General features: G+C 43.8%; 1 protein-coding gene across 1 annotated transcript in view; it reads right to left on the bottom strand.

Moving 5' to 3' along the window:
• The window catches only part of Ccdc170 (coiled-coil domain containing 170), a 75,575-nt gene that overhangs the window by 5,259 nt on the left and 47,270 nt on the right, over window positions 1-23,046 (bottom strand). Inside the window, exons 7-9 of the mRNA XM_052169503.1 lie at window positions 16,910-17,110; window positions 11,660-11,833; window positions 8,573-8,815 (exon numbers count right to left, since the gene is read on the bottom strand). Coding sequence (XP_052025463.1) covers window positions 8,573-8,815; window positions 11,660-11,833; window positions 16,910-17,110 — 618 coding nt within the window. The remainder of the gene's footprint in view (window positions 1-8,572; window positions 8,816-11,659; window positions 11,834-16,909; window positions 17,111-23,046) is intronic.

Genomic DNA, 23,046 nt, shown 5'->3' with positions numbered 1-23,046 from the left:
TGCTTTTCCAGAGGTCCTGAGTTCAATTCCCAGCAACCACATGGTAGCTCTCAACCATCTGTAATGAGATCTGATGCCCTCTTCTGGTGTGTCTGAAGACAGTGACAGTGTACTTACATACATAAAATAAATACATCTTTAATATATATATTTGTGTGTATATACATATATACATATGCTCATTCACTGAAACATTAAGAAATCTGAAATAGTTTTGTAACAGCAAAGATTTGTAAAGGACTATTAAAATCAAATACAAGCCAGGCATGCTGGCTGTTGTAGCTAGTTTGTTGACAGTTCTTTACTGAGGGATTATCTAGATCCAATTGCCTTATGGGTATATTTGTTCAGGAATATCTTGATTGCCTTAACGGAGGTGGGAAGACCCAGCCCAGTCAGGGCAGTGCCATTAGCTAGGCACAGTATCCTGGGTATAGGAGAAGGAAGACACCAAGCTGAGAGCAAACAAGAATGCAGTCACATCTCTCTGCCCGTGACCATGGAGACGATGGAACTAGATGCTTCAAACACCTTACGCTGCGACATCTTTGCAATGATGGGCTATAACCTGGAATCATAAGCTAAAATTAACCCTTATCTTCTAAGTTGCTTTTAGTTGAGCTATTTTATCACAGAAACAGATAAGAAATTAGAATGTTGGTGCATGGTTCTAATCCTAGCACTTGAGAAGCAGAGGCATTAAGATGTGATGTTCAGGGCCAGCTTTGGCCACACAGTGAGTCCAGATCAATCTGGACTACATAAGAGATTACCTCAAAAAAATCCAAATAAATAAATACAAACAAGTTACAACAGCCACTGAAATGTTTAAATTTAAAAAAAAAAAGACAATTACAAACATTATCAGGGAATTGGGGGAGTTAGAACTGTCACATACTTCTGGATGAAATATAAAATGGTTCATTAATATGAGAGGCAGTTTTAAAAATGCTAAATACATGACCCACCCATCAACTCCCCCCATAGCTGTTAAGCCAGAGAGAAGGAAAACCATATGCCCAGAAAAAAAGTTGCATAAAAAGTTCATAGAAGCATTACTCATAATCATAAGTGGTGGCCACCCAAACATCCATCAACTGAATATAGTGTAACCAAACAATGAAGTGCGTTATAGAGCAGACAGCAAGCCCTAAAAACGTCATGAGCAGAGAATGAAGCTGATTGCCAAAACCACATGATTATACTCTTATGAAAGAGACAGAGAAAAGGTCTGAGGCTAGTAGGAAGGGGGATGGGAGTTATAATTTATGGGTACAGAGTTTCTTTGGGAATGCTTAAAATATTCTGAAATTAGATACCATTCAAATAAGTCTGTAAATATACTTTTAAAAAACACACAGAGAAATGCATATTCTGAAGTGGTGGTACTCCTTTGGAAGGTTCCAGAAGACTTTGCATGATACAAGAAATCGGTGACTCAGGGGGGTGCTTTTCAAAGTTATACGCTTTCCTCCATGCCCTCTTCACAGTCCACTCCATATCAACCCTACACTACAAGCTCCCACCGCCACAATATTCTACAGACATTCACAGAACCAAGCAACTGTGAACGAGACCTCTGAAACTGTGAGCCAGATACTTCTCCCCTTCGTTAGCTTTGCTTACATCAGGCGTTCGATCATAGAGACGAGAAAGCCGATCTGCTAGATTGATCCACAAATCAGAATGCTGACAGAAAGGGGAGAGGCTGACAAGCATACATTTGGACCACAGGAGGAACCTGCAGTCAGGGGCTAGCACATTCACCTGGTACTGGCCTTAAGATACATCTTCACTGTGACTGAGTGGCTGATGGGTGGGTGGCAAACAGTGCCCTGATCTGAGGTTCTCAGTATCTCATTATAAAATAAGAGGAAAACTAGAAAATGACTCTAAGGCATGACTTGGAGGAAATGTGAGTATCTGAGATATGCATGAGTGTCTAGCAGGACAATTAGACTTATCCTACTGGTATAAATTAAGGAAGCCTACATCAAATGCCAGATGTTAAATTCACAAACTAAAAACCAGCATCACAAGTTTAAGCCAAATTGCTTTTGCTATTATTTGAAGGCTTGTGCCCTTCAAAATTCAAATGGCCTCGAAGCACTTAAAGAAATGTTTAACATCCATAGTTATCAGGGAAATGCAAATCAAAATGGCCCTGAGATTTCACCTCACACCAGTCAGAATGGCTAAGATGAAAAACTCAAGTGACAGCACATGCTGGCGAAGATGAGGAGGAACACTCCTTCAAAATCCTTCCATCTTATCCCCTAAGGAGATACTGTGAAGGAGTGGGCCCTTTAAGAAGTGAACAGGTTGAGTTTCAAGAGGAATAGATGATACCTGGGGTGGTTTGCACAAGAGTGGCCCCTATGGGCACATATGTTTGAATGCTTGGTCACTAGGGAGTGGAACGCTGTGATAGGATCTAGGGGATTAGGAGGTATGGCCTTGTTGGAGGAAGTGTGTCACTGGGAGCCAGCTTAAAGGTTTCAAAAGTCCAAGCCAGGCGCAGGATATCTCTCTACCCTCTCCCTCTCCCTCTCCCTCTCCCTTTCCCTCTCCCTCTCCCTTCCCCTCCCCTCCCCCTCCCTCTCCCTCCCCTTTCCCCCCATCTCCCTCTCCCTCTCCCTCCCCTCACTCTCTCTCCCTAAGGCTCAGACCATAAAGGTCTCAGAAACTTCTCTAACACCTGTCTGCTTGTTAACATCCACCCCACCATAATGATAATGGATTAAGTCTCTGGGACTGTAAGCAGGCCCCAATTAAATGCTTCATTTTTTTTTTTTTAAGAATTGCCTTGGTCATGGTATCTCTTCACAGCAAAAGAACAGCGACTAAGGTGCTTGTATAACAAACAGGAACAAGGCATTGTATGCCCCCCGACAAAAGAGATAGAGCTTTCTGGCCCCTTACACCACATAAGGACACAGCTAAGGTCTTATAAGAACCAGAAAGCAAGATTGAGCAGACATCAAATCTGCTGGCAACTTTCCCTTGGGCTTCCCAGACTCTAGAAGTCTGGGAACTCTGTTGTTTATAAGACACCCAGCCTGTGGCACATTGTTTCAATACTTGAAGACTATGACATTTTTCTAGACAGGAGCCAATAGCACGCTTGACCTCATAGCCAATGAACAGTTCTCTGGGGGGTGACATTAATTGTCCTGGGAATTTGACAGCAGCTATGAGCTTGTGTCTAGAAGTCAAAAGAATGCCTTCTACAGCTCTGGAAATACTTGGAAAATAAAATGCCAGACCCTGGGATGAGGGAAGCACAGAGAAAGGGGTGAACAAAATGGCGGAGCAGGTGCTTCATTGAGATGGGGAAGGCACAGGTCTTCGTGAGCTGACTGTGGTGGTTACTCATGGCTCCTACCCTATCAAATCCAGTGTCATCTCAAATATCATCTCAATGGTAACTCCTGAGTTTGCTGATTCCACTGTGGTGAGAATTTCTTTGGGGAATTATTAAGGGTAGTGTGGAGAGAGGATCTCTTATAAGCAACACTTGTCAATAAAAAGGCTATGGCCAATGAGCTGAGGCAGGAAGTAGGAGGTGTGCCACTGGCAGAAAGAGAGAGAATTCTGGGAAATAGTGAGAGGGTGCAGGAGATTCAAGAGCCAGATGCTAAGGAAGGAGCAGGCCAGGACTGAAGGAGAGGTAACTAACCAGCACATGGCTGAACTCAGGATAGAAGAAAGGGAAGCTTTGCCTCAGACTGGGATGCATGAGGCTGAGGAGTAGTAAGTCACCATATGACAGACACAGAATAGATTGAATATGTTACATAAGTTACAAGCTAGTTGGGGGATGAGTCAAAGCGTGTAGCCTAGGCATTTATTAATAAACAATTAAGTCTCTGAGTTGTCCCTCTGGGAGCGGGGGCTAGGAAGGACAAACTGATTTACATTTTACAGTGGTGTGTCCAGATGTACCCTTCCATGATCCCATGATCCAGCTTTCCATTCAGGTTGAGAAAACATGCTGAGATGTCTTCCAGAGGTGAGGGGCTGGTCACAGCTCAGAGACTAGAGGTGAGCTGTAGACAGTCCTAAGGAGAAGAAAGAGGAACAGACTCCAAATAACCGGAGGCCTTATTACAACCCAGGGCTCAGGTCTTTGCATAGCTTAGGTCCCGAGCCCTGATGTGGAACAGCCAGAGAACAGGAAGTGGCAGACACGTGAGCATGCATCTAGAACACTCGGAGAAGCCACGGCGCCCAGAAGATAAGCATGACACAGAGTTGAACACAGAAGTCAGGCTGTTGCATGGATGTGAACATGGGGGCCAGGCTCCTACCTACGGATAAACAAAGAGGCAGAGTTATTATATACCAGTGAATAAGGAGGCAGAGGTACCTAATCTCAGTAGGAGCAGGCTCTGCAGGGGAGCAGTCTTCAGGCTGCAAACTTCCAGGGGGAAAAGCTAGAGCAGACATTCTCTGTGCTGTCCAGTCCGACCACGTAAAGGCTTTGCCAACTCTCGGAGCCTCTCACTAGGAAAGGTTTCACCACGCCATGGGCTGAGGCATTAGGACCTTGAGATGCCCGTGTTTGTGTCAAGTGCACACGTTCACTCAGGACATCACTGGTCCCCTACTCAGAGGACTGCTTGGATTCTTGTCAATGGATGGGGTGAGGAAAAGCCAAATCAAGCCAGCAGGAATGACGGGAGACTCTAAAGTCAAGCCACCAAGCCACAGCAGATGCCTGGGGGTGGGGTGGGATAAGTTGGTTTCTTTATCCCCCTGAGGGCACTTCTCAGACCAGCTCAGAGTTCAACGAGTTAGCAACTGGCCTCTAATGTTCCTCCAGCAGGACAGAACTGGCCATAAACAAGATTAATGTGCCACCGGGAGGCCAGCCAGGCCAGAAAAGGTTCCCAGGGTACCATGCACGGTAAACACTGTGTGCTGTCTGCTTCCCAGGGAACAACCATGCAATCTGGTGGGCAAGTCTTTCCTACACATGGGAGTCAAAGGCCCAGACAAGAAAGGTGACTAAATCTGAACTCTTAAGTGCTGGCTGACTGTAGGGTCTAAGTCCTCAGATGCAGTTGTTAACAACAGTGTACTAGAATCCCCTGAGAGATGTCGATCACAGGCCTGGGGGGGGAGGGGCCGGCGGCAATGTTCTAAGGTTTCTTCACCTTCCCAACACTGTGAAACTTTTGTTCCTCATGTAGTGACCCCCCCCCAAACAACCATAAAATTATTTTCTTTGCTACTTCATACGGTAACTTTGCTATTCTTATGAACTGCGGTGTAAATATCTGTTCACGCCCTGTCTGGGTGTCCGTGTTGAGAACCACTGTTCTAGAGTCTTACCAGCCAAAGCAGATGTGTTCATGAAGACACAGCTATGTGTAGGAGAAGTGCCACTCCGCAGTCTCCCCTCCCTCCTTGTCCCTCACAGCACACATTCGAGGAGCTGGCAGCACAGTTAACCTCACCCCAAAAAAGCAAGCATTCTGCCCTTGCAGGCCCTGCTCCCTGTGCAGTGAGGGAAGCAATCCAGGCGGCCTGGGTACTGTCGAAGAGCTAACTCGGCGGAAGAGGAGTAAAGGGCTCCAGAGGCTGGTTGGGAGCTAGCTCTATGGGGGAGAACGTGGGGAGGAGCCTCAGTGCAGGAGATATATGGGAAAAGTTGGAGAAAAAAGCTTTGCCTGCGGCTGGCAGCCATGGTCGGCTCTGATGCTCTTTGGGAGACCACAGAGAAGACACTGGTGGCTCTCCCGCTGGTTCAGAACTGATTTGGAGCCACAGCTCATACCAAGGTAAAGGCCACATGCTACAGGCTGACAGTTAAACTCTCCATTGGATAGTTAATCTTCCCCTCTTTCTCACTGGCCAGAATTAAGACTTATTCCACGGGCTGAGCGCATTTAAACAGTCAAGAGACTAAGTCCCTGCCAATGGAGACAGAGAACTGTTCTATCGCTCCAGAAAATAACCAGCAGGTTGCTTGTCCAGGCCCTTCCTCCTGGCTGGCCCCTGGAAGGAAGCTGCGGCGGCCTCAACAAGTACGTAGGGCTGAGAGATGTTTCTGAGGATGAGAGAGAATGAAAGCATTGGCTAGGACACACACACACACACACGCGCGCGCGCGCGCGCGCACACGCAAGCACGCACGCACTCACTCACACCCCAACAGTGCTGAAGATTTTCCCTGAGGCCTATACACGCAAGGCAAGCACACTACCATTAAGTTACTGCCCCAGACCTTGATTCTTTTCAGTGGAAAAAATAATTAACATCCTTCCTGTCTGAGCCCGACACTGTAGGATGTTCCTAGGTATTCCATGGAAGCTGGGGGCAGGCGGTAAAGCATCCAGCCGTGGCGAGGTTACACGAAACCTCTTCTACATCACCTAGAATTCTGCCACAAGGTTTCAGTGTCTGCAGTTGTTTATAAGGTGGTGCTTCTGCCCAACAGTAACACTGCTTTGCTAACCCCAGGTTAATGAGAATAGAACGAACGGGGGTAAATGCATCAATCAGACATTTATGCAACCTGAAGGCCAAACTACATCACCATGTGCACACTAAGGGGTTTCACACTAAGAAGATAAAACATGGGGTAGACCAGACTCCATCATGGAGGGCACAGGCAGGACACACTCGAAAATGCCACCACACACATCCTTGACAATGGTGATTTTAGCGACACTGCATCACCCGTGTTCATATCACTAACTGTTTTAGTTCGGGTCTCCATTCTTTGACCTCTAAATTGGTTCTGGTTTCATGATGGCAAAATGGAATGCAATTAACAAGGCTAGACTTAACTGTCCTAAGTAAGCAGTGACATAAATTATTCTAAACGTAACACAAGAAGGTCGATATGTGCAAAAAAATAGCCTGTCTTTCAAAAGTGCTTCCATAATACTTGGATTTGCACACCAAGATAACTTTCAATAGTTTAAATGGAACAGTTCATCTGGAAAGGGTTTGTTTTTTTTTTCTTGGTCTAGAACTCAAGGGAAACCTTGATACATAGGTCTTACAATGAGATATTCAGACAACCGGGATCCCAAGGCTTCAGCCTCAGTTTTCAACACACATGGAAATGTCTGCGAAAGCTGGAGCACAGATATTCGTAGCCGTCTTATTTGTAAAAACCCCAAACTAGAAACAACTCAGACATCTATTAAATACTAAATGAACAAACAGGAAGTGGTTCATGCAAGTAATGGATTATTAGTCACCCATCAAAAGGAATTACAGTCTACTTGACTTGGTCACAAATGTCCCACACTTTGGAAAAATGGTGTTCTAGATGTTTCCGGGAGAGTGTTTGCAAGTGAGATTAAAAATAGGTTTGTTTTTGTTTTTGTTTGTTTGGGGTTTTTTTTGCTTTTGCTTCAATTGCTTGGCCAACACAGACTCCTGCTATGTAGCCTAGGATGTCTTCAAATGCATATTCCTCCTGCCTCTGCCTCTGATATGTTACAATTATAATTGAGACTCTAAACCTATTTCAAGGCAGATTTTGCTAGCAAATGTGGGTGGATGTCTTCCAATCAAGTGAAGTCCTAAGTACAGGCTAATTAATTAATTAATTAATTAAAATAAACCTCCCCTGAACAAAAGAAAAATGGCTAAGCAAAAGTCCAGAACTGAACTATGTCAGATGTGAATACAACAGTCCCTGTCCATCTCCCGTGTCTGCAGGCCTTGTCTACGGTATGTTTGGTACTGGACAGTTTTCTGTCAACTTGACGTGAGCTAGAGCTACATCCTTCAGGGAGGATGAAGTCTCAATTAGGAAAATACTCTCATAAGATCCGCTGTAGGCAGTCCTGGGGACGTTCTCTTAACTGGTGATGGATGGAGGAGGCCCCAGCTCCCTGTGGATGGGGCCATCCCTCAGCTGTTAGTCCTGGGTGACATAAAAAAGCAGGTTGAGCAAGCCATGAGGACCAAGCCAGGAGCAGCACTCCCCCACAGCCTCTGCCTCAGCTCCTGCCCCAGGACCCTGCCTCGATGGCCTTTGATGATGAACTGTGAAGATGGAAGTGTTCACCAAACAAATCTTTTCCTCTCCAACTTATTTTTGATCATTGTGTTTCATCCCAGCAGTAGTGACCCAAACTAAGTCAATACCCTAACTCTTAGTAAATAGAGTGTCTATTACTTTCTCATTCTAACAGAGACCCCTGTCACTGGCCTGCAGGAAACAGAGATATTCTAAAGAGACACTTGCGCCACTCAATCTGACCATCAGACTGTTGAAACAATAGAACCAGAGAAGTGGGAATTTCCCCAGGAATCTCATACAGGGAAAAAGAAAAGGGCCCAGACACCAGTCAGGCCACTAATAGGATGAGACCTTACACACACAGGCCCCACCCTTGGCCCTCTTTTATTTGAGGTAAGGTGTTATGCAACCCAGGCTGGCCTCGAGCTATCCATTTAACCAAGAGTGACTTTGGACTCCTGACCTGCCTGCTTCTACCCCTCAAGTGCCAGGATTACAGGCACACACACACTCTGCCGTTCCTTTGTGTATACTCGGATGTGCCTTGGCGGAGAGGGGCAGAGGAAGGAGCCGGCCACTTGCCTTGAGTTCATTGGTGTCCGCCAGTTTGGCTTTGAGCTCAGTGTTGTGCTCCTGACACGCAGTCAATTCCTTCTGCATCCTCTCCACCTTCTTCTCCAGCTTCCGCAGAGCAAGACGGGCCTCGTCCCTGTCCACAGCCAAGGCCGAGCGTGCCTCTTTCTCCTGCTGCAGCTGGGCAATTTTCTGCCGAAGGAGGTTCATATGCACTTCTTTGCTCTCCAGTCTTTCTTTCTGAGTCTTTAGCTGCTTTGATACAAATGGATTTTTTTTTTGGAAGAAAAAAAAATAATTGAACAGTCAGTAAATATAAATGAATTACTCAGATAATGTCCATTTTTTTTATCTGCACTTCAATGAGACTCATTTGCAAACCATCAAAAAAAGGTCACTGGGTTCCTTTCCCTGATTGATTTTTTTTTTATTCGTATTTTTTTCCAAGAATTAATTCTGTAGCTACAAAGTACGGGACAAAAGAGTCCCCAGAATATATGAGAGAGAAAAAGTCAGTTCTCCACAGCTGCTCCATCCAATATTCTGTGCCTCATAATCAAAATGTAAAATTACTTTTAAGACGATAAAATAGGCTTATCAAGAGCAGCATAAGTAGAATATAATAAGACACAGACAAATCCTCTTCAGTGCTCAGCGGCCCCGATCCCTGCACCCATGTTTTATGAAACACGAACAGTCCCACGTCGTACTGAAAGCCTGCCCTAGATAATCTGAGCCCCTTAGAGCCAGCTGAGCAGTCCCGAGGGTGCAGGTCAATACATTCGTACAGAAGGATGGACCCAGGAGACTTTGTTTACAAACTTAGACTCTCAGAAACAGACTTCATGGAGATTTCGCTTCTTCGAAATCCGTGTGTTTTGCGGAGCCCATGAGCTCCTCCAAGCACGCGGAGGGTAAGATCTTGGAACATTGTGTATGCAGCCAATCCTGTTGATGAAGGGAATTTGAGTGGTTTGTAGAAGATGACTCTGAGGGAGAGCATCTCCTGGGCTCTGCCTGTCACTTCACTGGGCAGATATTAAATCTTAGCAGAGACAAACACTGGGAGCCGGGATAGAGAAGAACTGCCGAATGCCCTGGCAGACGAATGTAGCATTACCCGTCACTGTCCTTTAAGTGTTATGACAACACTGAAGGACTTACTGAAAAAAACTACCTTGTGTTTCTTGCCTATCCATGACAGCTATGTCCACACCTGGGTCACTCCATAACAAACCTTCCTGATAGTTCTCTAACCAAATCCCTTTTAACATTTTTGAATAATGGTTTCATTTGCTCTTTGAAATTTGCAAACAGATCTTATTGAAAACTTGATCGACCTATCTTTTTTAAAATTATTTATTCATTTTAATGTGAGTATACTGTCACTCTCTTCAGACACACCAGAAGAGGGCATTGGATCCCATTACAGATGGTTGTGAGCCACCTTGCGGTTGCTGGGATTTGAACTCAGGACCTCTGAAAGGGCAGTCGGTGCTCTTAACCACTGAGCCATCTCTCCAGCCACAAGTCTACCTATCTTGCTCAGTCTCTCTCCTTCTCCTGCCAGGACCTAGCACCCACCTGCCGATCACAGCCCTCTGTCACCCTTATTTTATAATCATCATCATTACTCCTACTGCATTCCCACAGAATCCACTAAGTGTTGACTGTTCACTTAAGTTCCCAGGGGTGTGGTACTATCTGACTTTTCTAATACATTTTTATTTATTGTGTATATGGTGGGGGGGGCACATGCATGCCATAGCGTGTGTGTGTGTGTGTGTGTGTGTGTGTGTGTGTGTGTGTGGTATGTTGGTGTTAGGGAAAAGCTTCTCTTCTTAGATACCATGGGTCAAACTCAGCCTGCCCCCAACTCCCCTCACCCCCCACCCGTCACCCCTACCCCCCACTCCCGTGCCTTCACCCACTTCGTATCAAATAGCACTCTGATGCAAATGTCCACTGACAGATTCTGTACACTGGTAATTGCAATGATGATATAATCCTTAAGAAGAAATAGCATTGGGTATTAAGAGAGGAAATCAATTCTCTGAGGAGAAGTGAAGAAATAATTGTGGCCCAATTCGACATCCCTGACAGCAACCAGGTTTTCCTTTTGAGAGAGAGAGAGGGAGAGAGAGAGGGAGGGAGGAAGAGAGAGAGGGGGCGAGGGAGGGAGAGAAAGAGGGGGAGGGAGGGAGAGAGCAGACACAGTAAACTGTGGTAGAGGCCATGTGAGAACAGAGTTTATTCTATGAGACCTGTCTCATAGGTCAAATTTTCTGCTTCTTATATTAACTCTTCTGTGGGGTGTATGCCTTTCCTGTTGTAATATGAAGAAACAGACAGAAGCATGCGATTTGCCCCAGATTACACCGTCTGGCAGAGTCCAAGGACCCAGCTGCGATTCACTGTACAGCCTCTACACAAAATGTTTCTCCTAAGAAGCATTGTGAGAACGCATCTGTGTTTCCTTTTTCCTCTCTCTGATGCTGATAATTGTAAGACTAATAATTATGCTTTATCCTTTTTATTTGTTCTTTCATTCATTCATTGCTCTAAACCATCTCTAACTCTGCCTTCAGTGGGATGAAGAGAGGCCTTCTCTGTGCTTGCTGTTCAATAGAGCTGGAACATACACAACTGCCCGATGCTCCCGGCGCCCCTTCCGCTCAGAAGAGCAGAAACTAGGAGTTTAATGCCTGCGTCTGCAAGACTCCCTTGCAACAGGGTTTGGCCAGGAGAACTGCGACCATGCTATAAACATAACTTCAGCTAGCTTCTTCCAGAATCTCCTTTGCAAGACAACATTTGCATCTTGGGCTTCCCTCCCTCTTCCCTTCCTCCAACCTTCTGCATGAAACACAGACAATTGGTTCTAGTGACTATTCTGGGCTATGGAGGTGAAGACCACATCAGGGAAGGGCTGCCCTCTGATCTTCAGACCGTAGAATTGAGACTCAGCTCCTAAATACATAACTTTATAAAATGCTTCTTAAACGTGCTACTGATCATGGTGGGAGAAGACCATTTAAACGCTTGGGATTTCCAGTAGTTTCTCTTCTCGGTGCTACAAGAGACAATGTTGCCTACCTTTCTCTGTAAGTTGTGAGCCACGGTCTTGTTTTCAATGACAGCACTGCTCTCAAGGTGAACTAACTGCTCTATGCGAGCTAGAACTACATCCAGACGCACGTCAAAGCCAAGCTCGGCAGCTACGTGGCCCAATTTCATTTTCTCTGACAGCTGGTCCAGAAACTTCAGATACTAAACGCAGAAACAGAAATGAAAACAGGACATGGAAGTTAATATGCAGTCTCCCCAAATCCTTCTCTTTCTCAAAAGCTTACAGGTGGTTCTCTTTAAGGCCATCCAAGAGCTGTCCTTCTGATCTTAAGATTTGGTAGTGAAGGTTTGAACAATCAAACCAATCTCTACCATCTTCCTGTCCAAACAGTCTGGACTTTCCTGGCCCATAACCTGGACATCAGTTCAATATCAACTACATTTCTAAGCCCTTCCATAAGATGAATGGGCTATACCTCTAACTCCAGCCCGGTCTCTCTCCATGTCTTAGCAAAGAGCCACTGAAGCCATGCCCCTCCCAGGCGGTCCCAGCACTTAGCAATCACTTCAAAACCAAAGTCCTTCATATAGACACAAAAGCTAAACAAGAGGTTTTGTGTGGTTTCGTTGTTATTATTGTTTTGTTTTTGTCAAACTGCTTTAACGAGATTGGAGAGGTGGCTCAGTTGGTAAAGTGTTTATAGTACAAGCAAGAGACCCTGAGTGTAAGCCCCAAAACACGCATGTTTAAAACAGCCATGGGGCTGGTGAGATGGCTCAGCAGGTAAGAGCACTAACTGCTCTTCTGAAAGTCCTGAGTTCAAATCCCAGCAACCACATGGTGGCTCACAACCACCTGTAACGAGATCTGGCGCCCTATTCTGGTACATCTGAAGACAGCTAGAGTGTACTCACATATAATAAATAAATAAATCTTAAAAAAAAAATTAAACAGCCAGACACTGAATGTGCCTCTGTAATTCTGGCATAGGTAGGCAGGGCCAGGAGTGTGCCTGGGGACTCACTGGCCAGCCCGCACAACCAAATTAGAAAGCATCAGGAAAAGACCCTTTCTCAAGAAGTCAGACCAAGAACAACTGAGGAAGACACATTTCCAACCTTTGACCTATTCACACACACACACACACACACACACACACACACACACACATGGAGGGGGAGATTTAGGAAGTGAATCTTTAAAGTGTTTAATTCAACATAGGTGAGCAGCACTCTAAAGCTGAACTGTGTGAAATTAGTTTGCATTCTTTTAAATATTTGACTTATTTTCATGTGTGTTTTTGCTCGTGGGTGAGTGTGAGTGTATGTACTATGTATGTATGTATGTATGTATGTATGTATGTATGCATGCATGTGCACCATATGCATGCAGTACCGGAGGTGGCCAAAAGAGGGCACCAGAGGAACTACAGCTTGAGTTCCAGACATTTGTGAGACACCGTGTGGGTGGATCTGACAGGGCCCTCTATAAGAGCAGCAAGTGCTTATCACCCTTGAATCTCTTTAGCCCCCAGAGTTCACATTTTGACAGCGTAAACTCCCTCAGAGCTTAAAGCTCTTCCTTCGTTTGGTTGCTATTGTTTCAAGTTCAGACACAGAATGCCATCTGTGTGATGATCGAGAGCATTAATCCATCTTGCTCTATGATAATTGCAGGATTGGAGTCTATCTCTGATATCTCCTTCTTGTTGCAGTAACTCCTCAGCATCTGGCACTTTCAGGCAATTAGATGTTGAATTGAGAATAATTTCCTGCAGTTTAAGTGTATCAGCTTAAAGCCCAGAACTATCTATATTTCAGTCATCAGGATGACATTATCTGTAAGTGTATATTTTCCAATTTTGTTAAGTAGCATCCAGATAAATACAACTTAATCATCTGTATAAACTACAGTAACTACCAATATAGCATCATCTGCTATGCTTTGATGCCACACACAATTGTATATCACGCTGTCAGTCCCTTCGTGCCCTGGTGGCTCTCCCTTTGGGATTTTATTTCATTTCTTATCTGTGCTTGAGCATGACCTAGCTACTATTGATTGTATTTTAAGTGGAGGAAGAAGATGCATGCTATAGATCAGTAGGATTAATATACTGAAAACGGCCATCCTACCAAAAGCAATCTATAGAGTCAATGCAATCCTGGTCAGAATTCCAACACAGTTCCTCACAGAAATTGAAAGGACAAATTTCAATATGGAAACATACAGAGAGAGAGAGAGAGAGAGAGAGAGAGAGAAAGCGCAGTAGAGCTAAAAACAATCCTAGATAATAAAAGAACTGCTGGAGGTATCATCATCCCTCATATCCAGTTGTACTACAGAGCTGGGAACAAAAAGTGCATGGTATTGGCATAGAAAGAGGCATGTTGACTAACAGAGTTGAGTTGAAGACCCAGAAATAACTTCACATGCCTATGGACATCAGCATTCAGACAGATCGGCAGACCACTGGGAAAAGATCTTTGCCAATTACATATCCAAGAGAGGCTTAACATCTAAAATTTTAAAATCTCTTTCTGCTTCTATATGTGCCCCATTTACTCTGTGTGGCAGCTCTAAAACAGGCAAAAGGGGATTCAGTTGAGACTAAAGCCCTTTCGAGGACTTTAACTGGCCCATAAAATGACAGTTGATGGAGCTAAAACAGCCCAGCAGGTGAGTATATGACCTGTTCTTGCTGAGGACCCGTGTTTGTTTTCCAGCATCTATTCAAGTGACTCACAACCACCTCTAACACCAGCTCCAGGGAATCAAATGCCCTCTACTGGCCTCCTCATGCACCTACACTCATGTGCGCACACACACACAATATGTAGCCCAGACTACTCTCAATCTCACAGCCCTGTGCCTTAGCCCTCTATAGACATGCCTTACTGGCTTAAAAATCTTCAACTGTAGAGACATAAAGGGTTGCTGTGTGTTTTATTCATTGGGATTACAGGATAGCATGAGTTAGAGACCACGTGTTCTACTCTGTGTTGCATGAGCCTAGGTCATATTTAGCATTTAATCTCTGTGCATCCTCACTTTCAATTTTACATGAACTTGCCCTTACTACTTGCATCTGTGGAAAACTCACCGTGGACATAATTAGCTTATGCAATTTGCTTTCATAACTGAAAACTATTTTGGCATAATTTTGATTAAGACTAGTAATACATTTATAGGGCAAGAAGAGAAGAGAAATCAACCTACACAAAGATGGGTCCTAGGGGTTCACATTTGTAATTCTACCACTTAGGAGGCAGGAAAGAGAATTTCGACAAGTTCAGGGCCAGCCTGGGGTTCAAAGTTCCAGGCCAGCCTGAGCTGCAGTGTGAATCCCAATCCTTGTCAGAAGAAGCAGAAGAAGGAAGGGGGTGAAGGAGGAGGAGGCGGGAGGAGGATCATGTCCCCATAATGGAAGAAGCTATTATTCCTGCCACATCCGACACCATCCCCATCAGAACACTAGTTATATCAATGACGCCCTAGTCCACCTGCCTCCTGTGGATTGGCATCTCTGTGTATCTGACCATCAATATAGCCATGGCACTTTCTCAACCTCTCTCTCTCTCTCCATCTCTCTTTCTTTCTCTCTCTGTTGGTTGGGTTGGGTTGTTTGGTTCATTGGTTGGTACATTGGTCGGTTGGTTGGTTGGTTGGTTGGTTGGTTGGTTGGGTGGGTGGGTGGGTGGGTGGGTGGGTGGGTGGTTGGTTTGTTGGTTGGTTGGGTGGGTGGGTGGGTGGTTGGTTGGTTGGTTTTCCAAGATAGGGTTCCTCTGTGTAGCCCTGGCTGTCCTAGAACTCATTCTGTAGACCAGGCTTGCCTCAAACTTACAGATCTGCCAGCCTCTGCCTCCCAATTTCTGGGATTAAAGTCATGGGCCCCCATAGCCTGGCTCCTCAGTTTCTTTTAAGTACAAATAATTGAAAAGGGTTAGTCTCTCAAGTACCATTTTCTTAATCAGAGTGTCTGGCATGACCAATGTTGTCCCTATATCCTTGATCCTCCGTGCCTCCTTTTCTGTTCCTGCCCTCTCTCCCATGGACCCTGGTAGCTCACAAGCGCTAACCTCTTCACCATTACCAACAAAACCTTTCTTCAACCCTGCTGTTTTGAATTCTTCTTGTGATTCTGCACCCCTTCCTTCTATTTACACTGAGCACAGAGCAAGTGGGCCCACTTACTCACTTTTCTGTAAAACTACCTCAAAGTTATAATAACCTCAAAGTTATGATGTCCTCCCCATACTCAGGTCCTTAGGGGGTACTGTTCTCTCACGTTATTCTTGACTCCTCCAACCTATCCCTTCAGGACAGGTACTGCCACATCATGGCATCTCATCTCCACCAGTCATGGCTTGCTCAACAGTGGATGTAGTAGGTTCTGAAACCTGCAGAATCAGACAGTGCTGTCTCTGGGTGAGCGCCATGGACAGTGTCAACATCACTTGATGAGTTTATCCTTTTTTATAATAACTTTTGAGGCACTGAGTATGTGGCTTCAGGCTCTGTGCATGGTAAGCATATGTTCTACTGCTGTGTGGTATGATCATACAGGACTGCTGTCATACAAACAGCCTACTGCTAGCAAAAGCATCATCAGGCAGCAAATGACTGCACTGTGATGTTCACGGCAATTCATTATACTTTATATTCTGTAGGACACAAAAGGATCTTCAGATCTAAAAGGATCTCTGCATCCCATCCTCTCTTTGTCGTAGCCCCACCAAGGATGCCACATTCCACCATGTGTGATAACTTAGCATTTATAAAGCTTTGTGCCTTTGTTTAAACTGTTTCCCTCTATACCATCTGCCTCTTCCCCCACTATAATCCTATTTATCCTTCATAGATAAATTGATCTACATAAAATCTCCTTATCCAGAAATGCCTATAATACTTTCTATATAATACTTTATTAGTACTGTAGCAGCTATAACATATATGCTAGTACAGCAGGGTATCCTAATGCCTATCTTGTCTATTAAACCCTGAGCCTTTAATAATAGAAACTATATATTATACTTCATGTATCCCAAACCTTATCCCAATATCTTAGATAACAGACATACAATAAATATATACCAGGTTACCTGGATTGACAATCAAAAGAACCCTAAACAATTGTAAGAGACCTATTATTCCTTGGAATTTGCTTGTAAGTCAAGACATGATCAGTGTCAACACTGCAATGTACAGAACATTCTCAGGTACAGTTTTAGCACATGACAGACACTTGTAACATGAACTCTCCATCCTGTTATTACTTTTTGCTTCTCTAGATTCAAGTTGTCTCTCATGACGTCACCAGAAAGCAGCTCTCCCTCCAGGTGGCTAAGTTGACCCTGAAGAGTTTCCAACTTCTTTTCGGCTTCATGGGCCTTCTGTAGGGCTTTCTGGTGAGACTCAGATTCACTTCCCAACTTCCCAACAAGCTCGGAGATCTGGGCTTCGAGCTGAGAGGCCATCTGGAAACAAAGACAGAGAAGAAAGCGAAGCCTTGTTTAGACCCAACTAAGTGTTCAGATCCAACACTCCATCCAAGAAGCATAACCACTATGATGCCCACTTCCAGATTCCATGTAAAAATTACATTTAAAATAGGTCATTTTGTAGCTGTGTTCTCCTCTGTTTGAAATAAACCTGTATTTGTTATTGTGGTGGCTTGAATATGCTTGGCCCAGGGAGTGGCACTATTAGGAGGTGTGGCCTTGTTGAAGTAGGTGTGGCCTGGTCAAAAGAAGTGTGTCACTGTGGGGGTGGGCAATGAGACCCTCCTCTCAACCACACGGGAGTCAGTCTTCTCCTGTTTGTCTTCGGAACAAGATGAAGAACTCTCAGCTCCTCCAAGGCCATGTCTGCCTGAACGAACACTGGCAGGCTCCAGCCTTGATGATGATGGACTGAACGTCTGAGCCTGTATTCCAGCCCCAATTAAATGTTGTCCTTTATAAGAGTTGCCGGGTGTGGAGAAAGAGGAACACTCCTCCACTGCTGGTGGGGTTGCAAATTGGTACAACCGCTCTGGAAATCAGTCTGGCGGTTCCTCCGAAAACTGGGCACCTCACTTCCAGAAGATCCTGCTATACCACTCCTGGGCATATACCCAGAGGATTCCCCACCATGTAATAAGGATACATGCTCTACTATGTTCATAGCAGCCCTATTTATAATTGCCAGATGCTGGAAAGAACCCAGGTATCCCTCAACAGAAGAGTGGATGCAAAAAATGTGGTATATCTACACAATGGAGTACTATTCAGCCATTAGAAACAATGAATTCATGAAATTCTTAGGCAAATGGATGGAGCTAGAGAACATCATACTAAGTGAGGTAACCCAGACTCAAAAGGTGAATCATGGTATGCACTCACTAATAAGTGGATATTAACCTAGAAAACTGGAATACCCAAAACATAATCCACACATCAAATGAGGTACAAGAAGAAAGGAGGAGTGGCCCCTGGTTCTGGAAAGACTCAGTGAAACAGTATTCGGCAAAACCAGAACAGGGAAGTGGGAAGGGGTGGGTGGGAGGACAGGGGAAGAGAAGGGGGCTTACGGGACTTTCGGGGAGTGGGGGGCTAGAAAAGGGAAATCATTTGAAATGTAAATAAATTATATCGAATAAAAAAAAAAAGAGTTGCCTTGGTCATGGTGTCTCTTCACAGCAATAAAACCTAACTAAGACAGGTATCAAACTGATGGTGGTGGATGTTTTTCATTTTTCCATAATTCCTTCAACAACTTTAGTCAGTAAATATTTACAGATATCATTTACTTACATATACAAAACTGTTATAAATTTAGAGATTTCGAAGCTAAGCTGGAAGGGGGAAAGGTTCAGACAAAAAAGTAATTTCAAAAAACACAAAAAATATCGTTTCCCAAGACAGACGCTTCCACCACAATTAGTCGATTAAAGATCGCGTTTATTTATCAAGAGAAGCAACCTGGAGAGACTTCTATTTAGCCTTCTAATGAATATTGGTTATTCATGTCATAGACTTCAGTGGTATAATTATATACTAATATTATCATTTTAGTATCTGAAAGGTCAATTTTTTTTTAATATGGTGACATCAAACATTTCCCCAGTATTGGCATCCTTCCCAGGAACCCTGTCTTTTTTCTTGATGGTCCTGTCCCTGAAACCAAGAGCAAAAGTCTAATCACCCACTTAAAATACACTTTCAGACCACCCACATTGATTTTGTGAATTTGGTTTTTAGGAAATGTTGAACACTATAAAATTGGGATAAACTACTGGTGAATAAATGTGTTTTCTCTTGTTTTTGGAAGCAGAAAGGAAAAGAGTAATGGATGTTTACATAGCACTACAATGCTAATCTCCTTGACTGGTTTAGCTTTGTTATAGTCTAAATTAAGAACAGAAAACAGGCTCTTCCCTGCATCCCTACTCATTTCTACAGAGATGCTAACACGAGACACTGAAGCTGCCATCAAAATTTTTGAAATCTGATTATAGGTAAGATTTGGTCTGGCTCACCCTCAGACCTTCAGTGAAGTTCCAATAAACATAAATTAGAAAAGAAAGTCCACATTTACCTGAATTCTTATCCGTCCCTTTGTAAGATAATATAATACAATAAATATGTATAGTGAAATATTCATTAAAGGCCAAAAATATAAGTTGGCAAAAAAAAGAAAAAAGAAATCCTATGATCCTCCAAACAAAGACCACAAATATTTACTTGTTTAAAATAATATGTCAGTTTTATATTGTCAAGATATAGTCAAGTTTATGTCATGTATACAACTTTCCATCTTTTGTTTTACCTATTAGCAGTTTAAAAATCATTTAAGTCATTTGAAATTATTAGCACTTCATTGGTTGCCCTAAGAATCCATCACGAGGGGCCAGAGGCATGGCCCAGTGCTTAAGAGCATTTGCTGCTCTTGTAGAGGACCAGGGTTCAATTCCCAGAACCTACATGGTAGCTCACTACTTCTGTAACCCCAGTCCCAGGACCCAGTGACCTCTCCTGACCTCCAAGGTACATCCCACATACATACAGTCAAAATACTCACACATTAAAGTAATAAAATAAATACATTTTAAAAAAAACTTTCAAAAGACTCCGTCACAGAGCTGGGTACATAAATCAGTTGTTCAGCTCATGCCTACCCTGTATGAGAGTGTCTTCAATCTCTAAAATAATTCCCCATTAAAATCAAAACAGAAAATTCTCAGCAATGGAAGATGGAAACAAGGCTGTCAGGAGTTTCAGGCTAGCCTGATCTACCAAAGACTGTACCTCATGATCCCCACCCTCAGCCCAAGCATCCCTATAAAAGAGAATGCTTCTTCTGATGATTAAAGCTGTCTAAATACCAGGCAGCAAACAGGCAGGGGTCCAGGTCAATGGAGAAGACCAGAGACCTGTAAACTGCTTGTCCCAGGTTAGACACAAGTGACACCTGGAGGAAGCCAGACTGAACAAGCTAAAATCTCCATCTATGCTTTCATGGCTTTCAGAGTACCAAGCCTAGAATACAATTCATTCTGTACTTCAGTTGGTATTTCACATCAGTGCCTGGTGGGAAATTACACACAGCCATACTTGAGAAACTGTTTTTCCCCAGGGAAAAATGTAATATTATCACAGAGCAGAAGATTCTGCATTGTCAGCTCCTAGAACCACCCCCACCCAGTGCATGGGCTTGGAGTTCAGTACAGTGTGTCTGTCTCTGTCATGGGTATGTCCGCTCCAAAGTATGGGCTCGCCCAATCATATGTTCTTTCCTTAAAGAGTAATTTTTAGCCTTCAGAAATTTCCCTTTGTTGACCAGATGTGGTGACCTATCTTACAATACTAGCATTTAGGAAGTAGAGGCAGAAAAATCAGGATATACTTGGCTACAAAACAAGTTCTAAGGCCAGCCTAAGCTAAATGAGATCCCATCTCAAAATAATAAAAGAAAGAAATTTTCCTGTGTTTCCCAAACTTTCTACCTTACAGTCTCTGGTCAGCTAGAAATCTTTCTATATGATAAGATATATAAGAGACAAAAGTATTCGAGTTAAATAAAGTCAAGGGAGTCCTGCCTGCACACAGCCTATGTAGACCCAAGAATGCTCCAAAGAGCCTTGAAATTTGTACTCAGGCCACTTTGCAGACTGCTAATAAATGAGTGGTTGGACTGTTGCGAATGCATCAAACTGCTACACCAGGGCCTGGGTCTTCAGTGGAGCAAAGAGCTAAGGCCTTTCTCAACCTATCTCATCACAAAGCTGAACTTTTGAAGTTTGGCTAGCTGTCAGGGAATACAACACACTGAAGTTTTGGGTGTTTTATTTTTTACAGAACTAAATTTACATAAATTTATTCCAAAACATTAACAGTGTCATTATCTGACTCCATTCTTGAGAACACTGGATACCAGTTGCCTGTGTTCCCACCCAAACTACACACCTGCTGTGCTTTACACCAAGAAGTCTACAGAACCAACAGACCTCAGTGTGATCAACATGTACACTTGATGTTCTGAGGGTTCCTCTGCTGAAGATGTGGGGGCTCAGCAATAAATGGGGGGTCACAAAAAATACACACTTTGACCTGGTTAAAGAGGCAACTTAGCAATCTATCCTCCAAAAAAGAAGGAAATTTGGGAAGTAAAGGCACAATGGCCTCAAAGATACCTCACCTCCCAAGGACAAGGGTCTGCTGATCTCCCCAGAGAGGCCTTTTGCTCTGAACCTCTACCAAACAACAACACAAGAGCTCTAGAGCCAGACAAAGCTTCCTGGAACACCTAAGGTCTGGCACCTTTTGGACAGAAACAACTTTTTGTTCTTATTCAAATAATATCTTTCACTTTGGGGAGTATATAAAATAAGTTATCAGGTAGCAAGGCATAACATCAACCAAGTTCCTCTTCCTTTGAGTCAGTATGTATAGCCAACAATACTGACCAGCTAACCCAGAAGCAGGTTGGTTTAGTCCAAGACCTCAAAATGGGACTTATTTAGACATAAGTTCTTGGCAGAGACAGTCAATTTACAAGAAGGTCATTGGGGTGAGATCTGGTTAATTTGCTCACTGTCTTTATAAAAGGAGAAACTTGGATGCAAAAACAGGAATACATGAAAGGAAGAGAGTGTGGAGAAAACCTGTGTGCCAGCCGGGGAGGGCCTGGGGTCATCAGAAGCCAGGTATGCTGCATGAGCACAGGAAGCAGCCCTAATGACCCCTCGACTGTAGAATTCTAACTGCCAGAATCATAAGCTAGGAAGCTCTGTTGGCATAACACAGTTAGTGGTGCATTGCTAGGAATCAAATGCAACCAGGGAAGATGGAGACACCGTTCTTCTCGCTACTCAGACAGTGCTATATCCAGGAGCGAGCAGGAAAGTAATTGTTATGATAGCATGTCTGCTGCTCTCAGGAAATGTCTGCTCCAGGAAGTGGCAGGAAAAGGATGGTGGGTTATGAGATTTGGAGGACTTGGGGTGTAGAACTTCCCTCCGGTCTTTGGGAACATGAAAGCTGGGTCCACAGCATCTGCAGAGCTGCCAGACTGTGAGGCTTTCCAGGTGAGGCTAGCAGTCTAGTAAAGAAGAGCAGAAAGAGCAGACTGTCTGCATCAAGATGAATGGGGTTGTGTGGCTCTAGATTTAGTTTAAGAAATGAAGAGAAATTGATCAGGTCATACATATCATCTCTATAGAAACAATTTTCATCCAGATTAGTAAGTTAAGAGAAACCTCAAACTGTCAAAGTTTTTACCTCAAAATTTTACTATGTGTAAACTGAGTCACAGGAAAAAAAATAGATGTGCCCTCAGTGATTTACACTATGTTGCAGGAAGCAGCTCAGCAAAACAAAACAAAACAAAACAAAACAAAACTGTGCATTGGGCTAAAGAGGCCATGAGAATTGCTTGCAGAGCATGCATTAGTAAAATCTTTTAAACGTGTTGCATGTTTTGGCCATCATGCAAGAAGTCCTTGTTCTTAAACATCTGTTCTGTGTCCTGAAATTCAAGGCCACATAATATCCAAAAAGCCCTTTTTGAATCCAGCAGTAGGACCTTCATCTAAAGCAGAGGGTTTCAATCAGGGATGGCTGTGCTCTTGACAGGGAGGCATTTGGCTGTGTCTAAAGACACAGTGGTCGTCTCAAATTGGGGCTGAGTGTCCCACTGGAATCTAAGAAAAAGAGATTAGAGATGCTACTAATACCCTAGAACACACAGGATGCTACCACACACAAGCACATACACACATGTGTGTACACATGCATATATATACATATATATTCACATATATACACATCTACATACAACATGTGCACACATACACACACACACACACACACACACTATCCCATACAGAGCTGGGTACGTTGGTGCACACCCAGCACCCAGGAGGCCGAGGCAG

Source organism: Apodemus sylvaticus, chromosome 23, assembly GCF_947179515.1.
Source record: "Apodemus sylvaticus chromosome 23, mApoSyl1.1, whole genome shotgun sequence".
Taxonomy (NCBI): domain Eukaryota; kingdom Metazoa; phylum Chordata; class Mammalia; order Rodentia; family Muridae; genus Apodemus; species Apodemus sylvaticus.
Note: the sequence above shows the minus strand (reverse complement) of the source record. Positions and strands in the feature narration are given on the sequence as shown.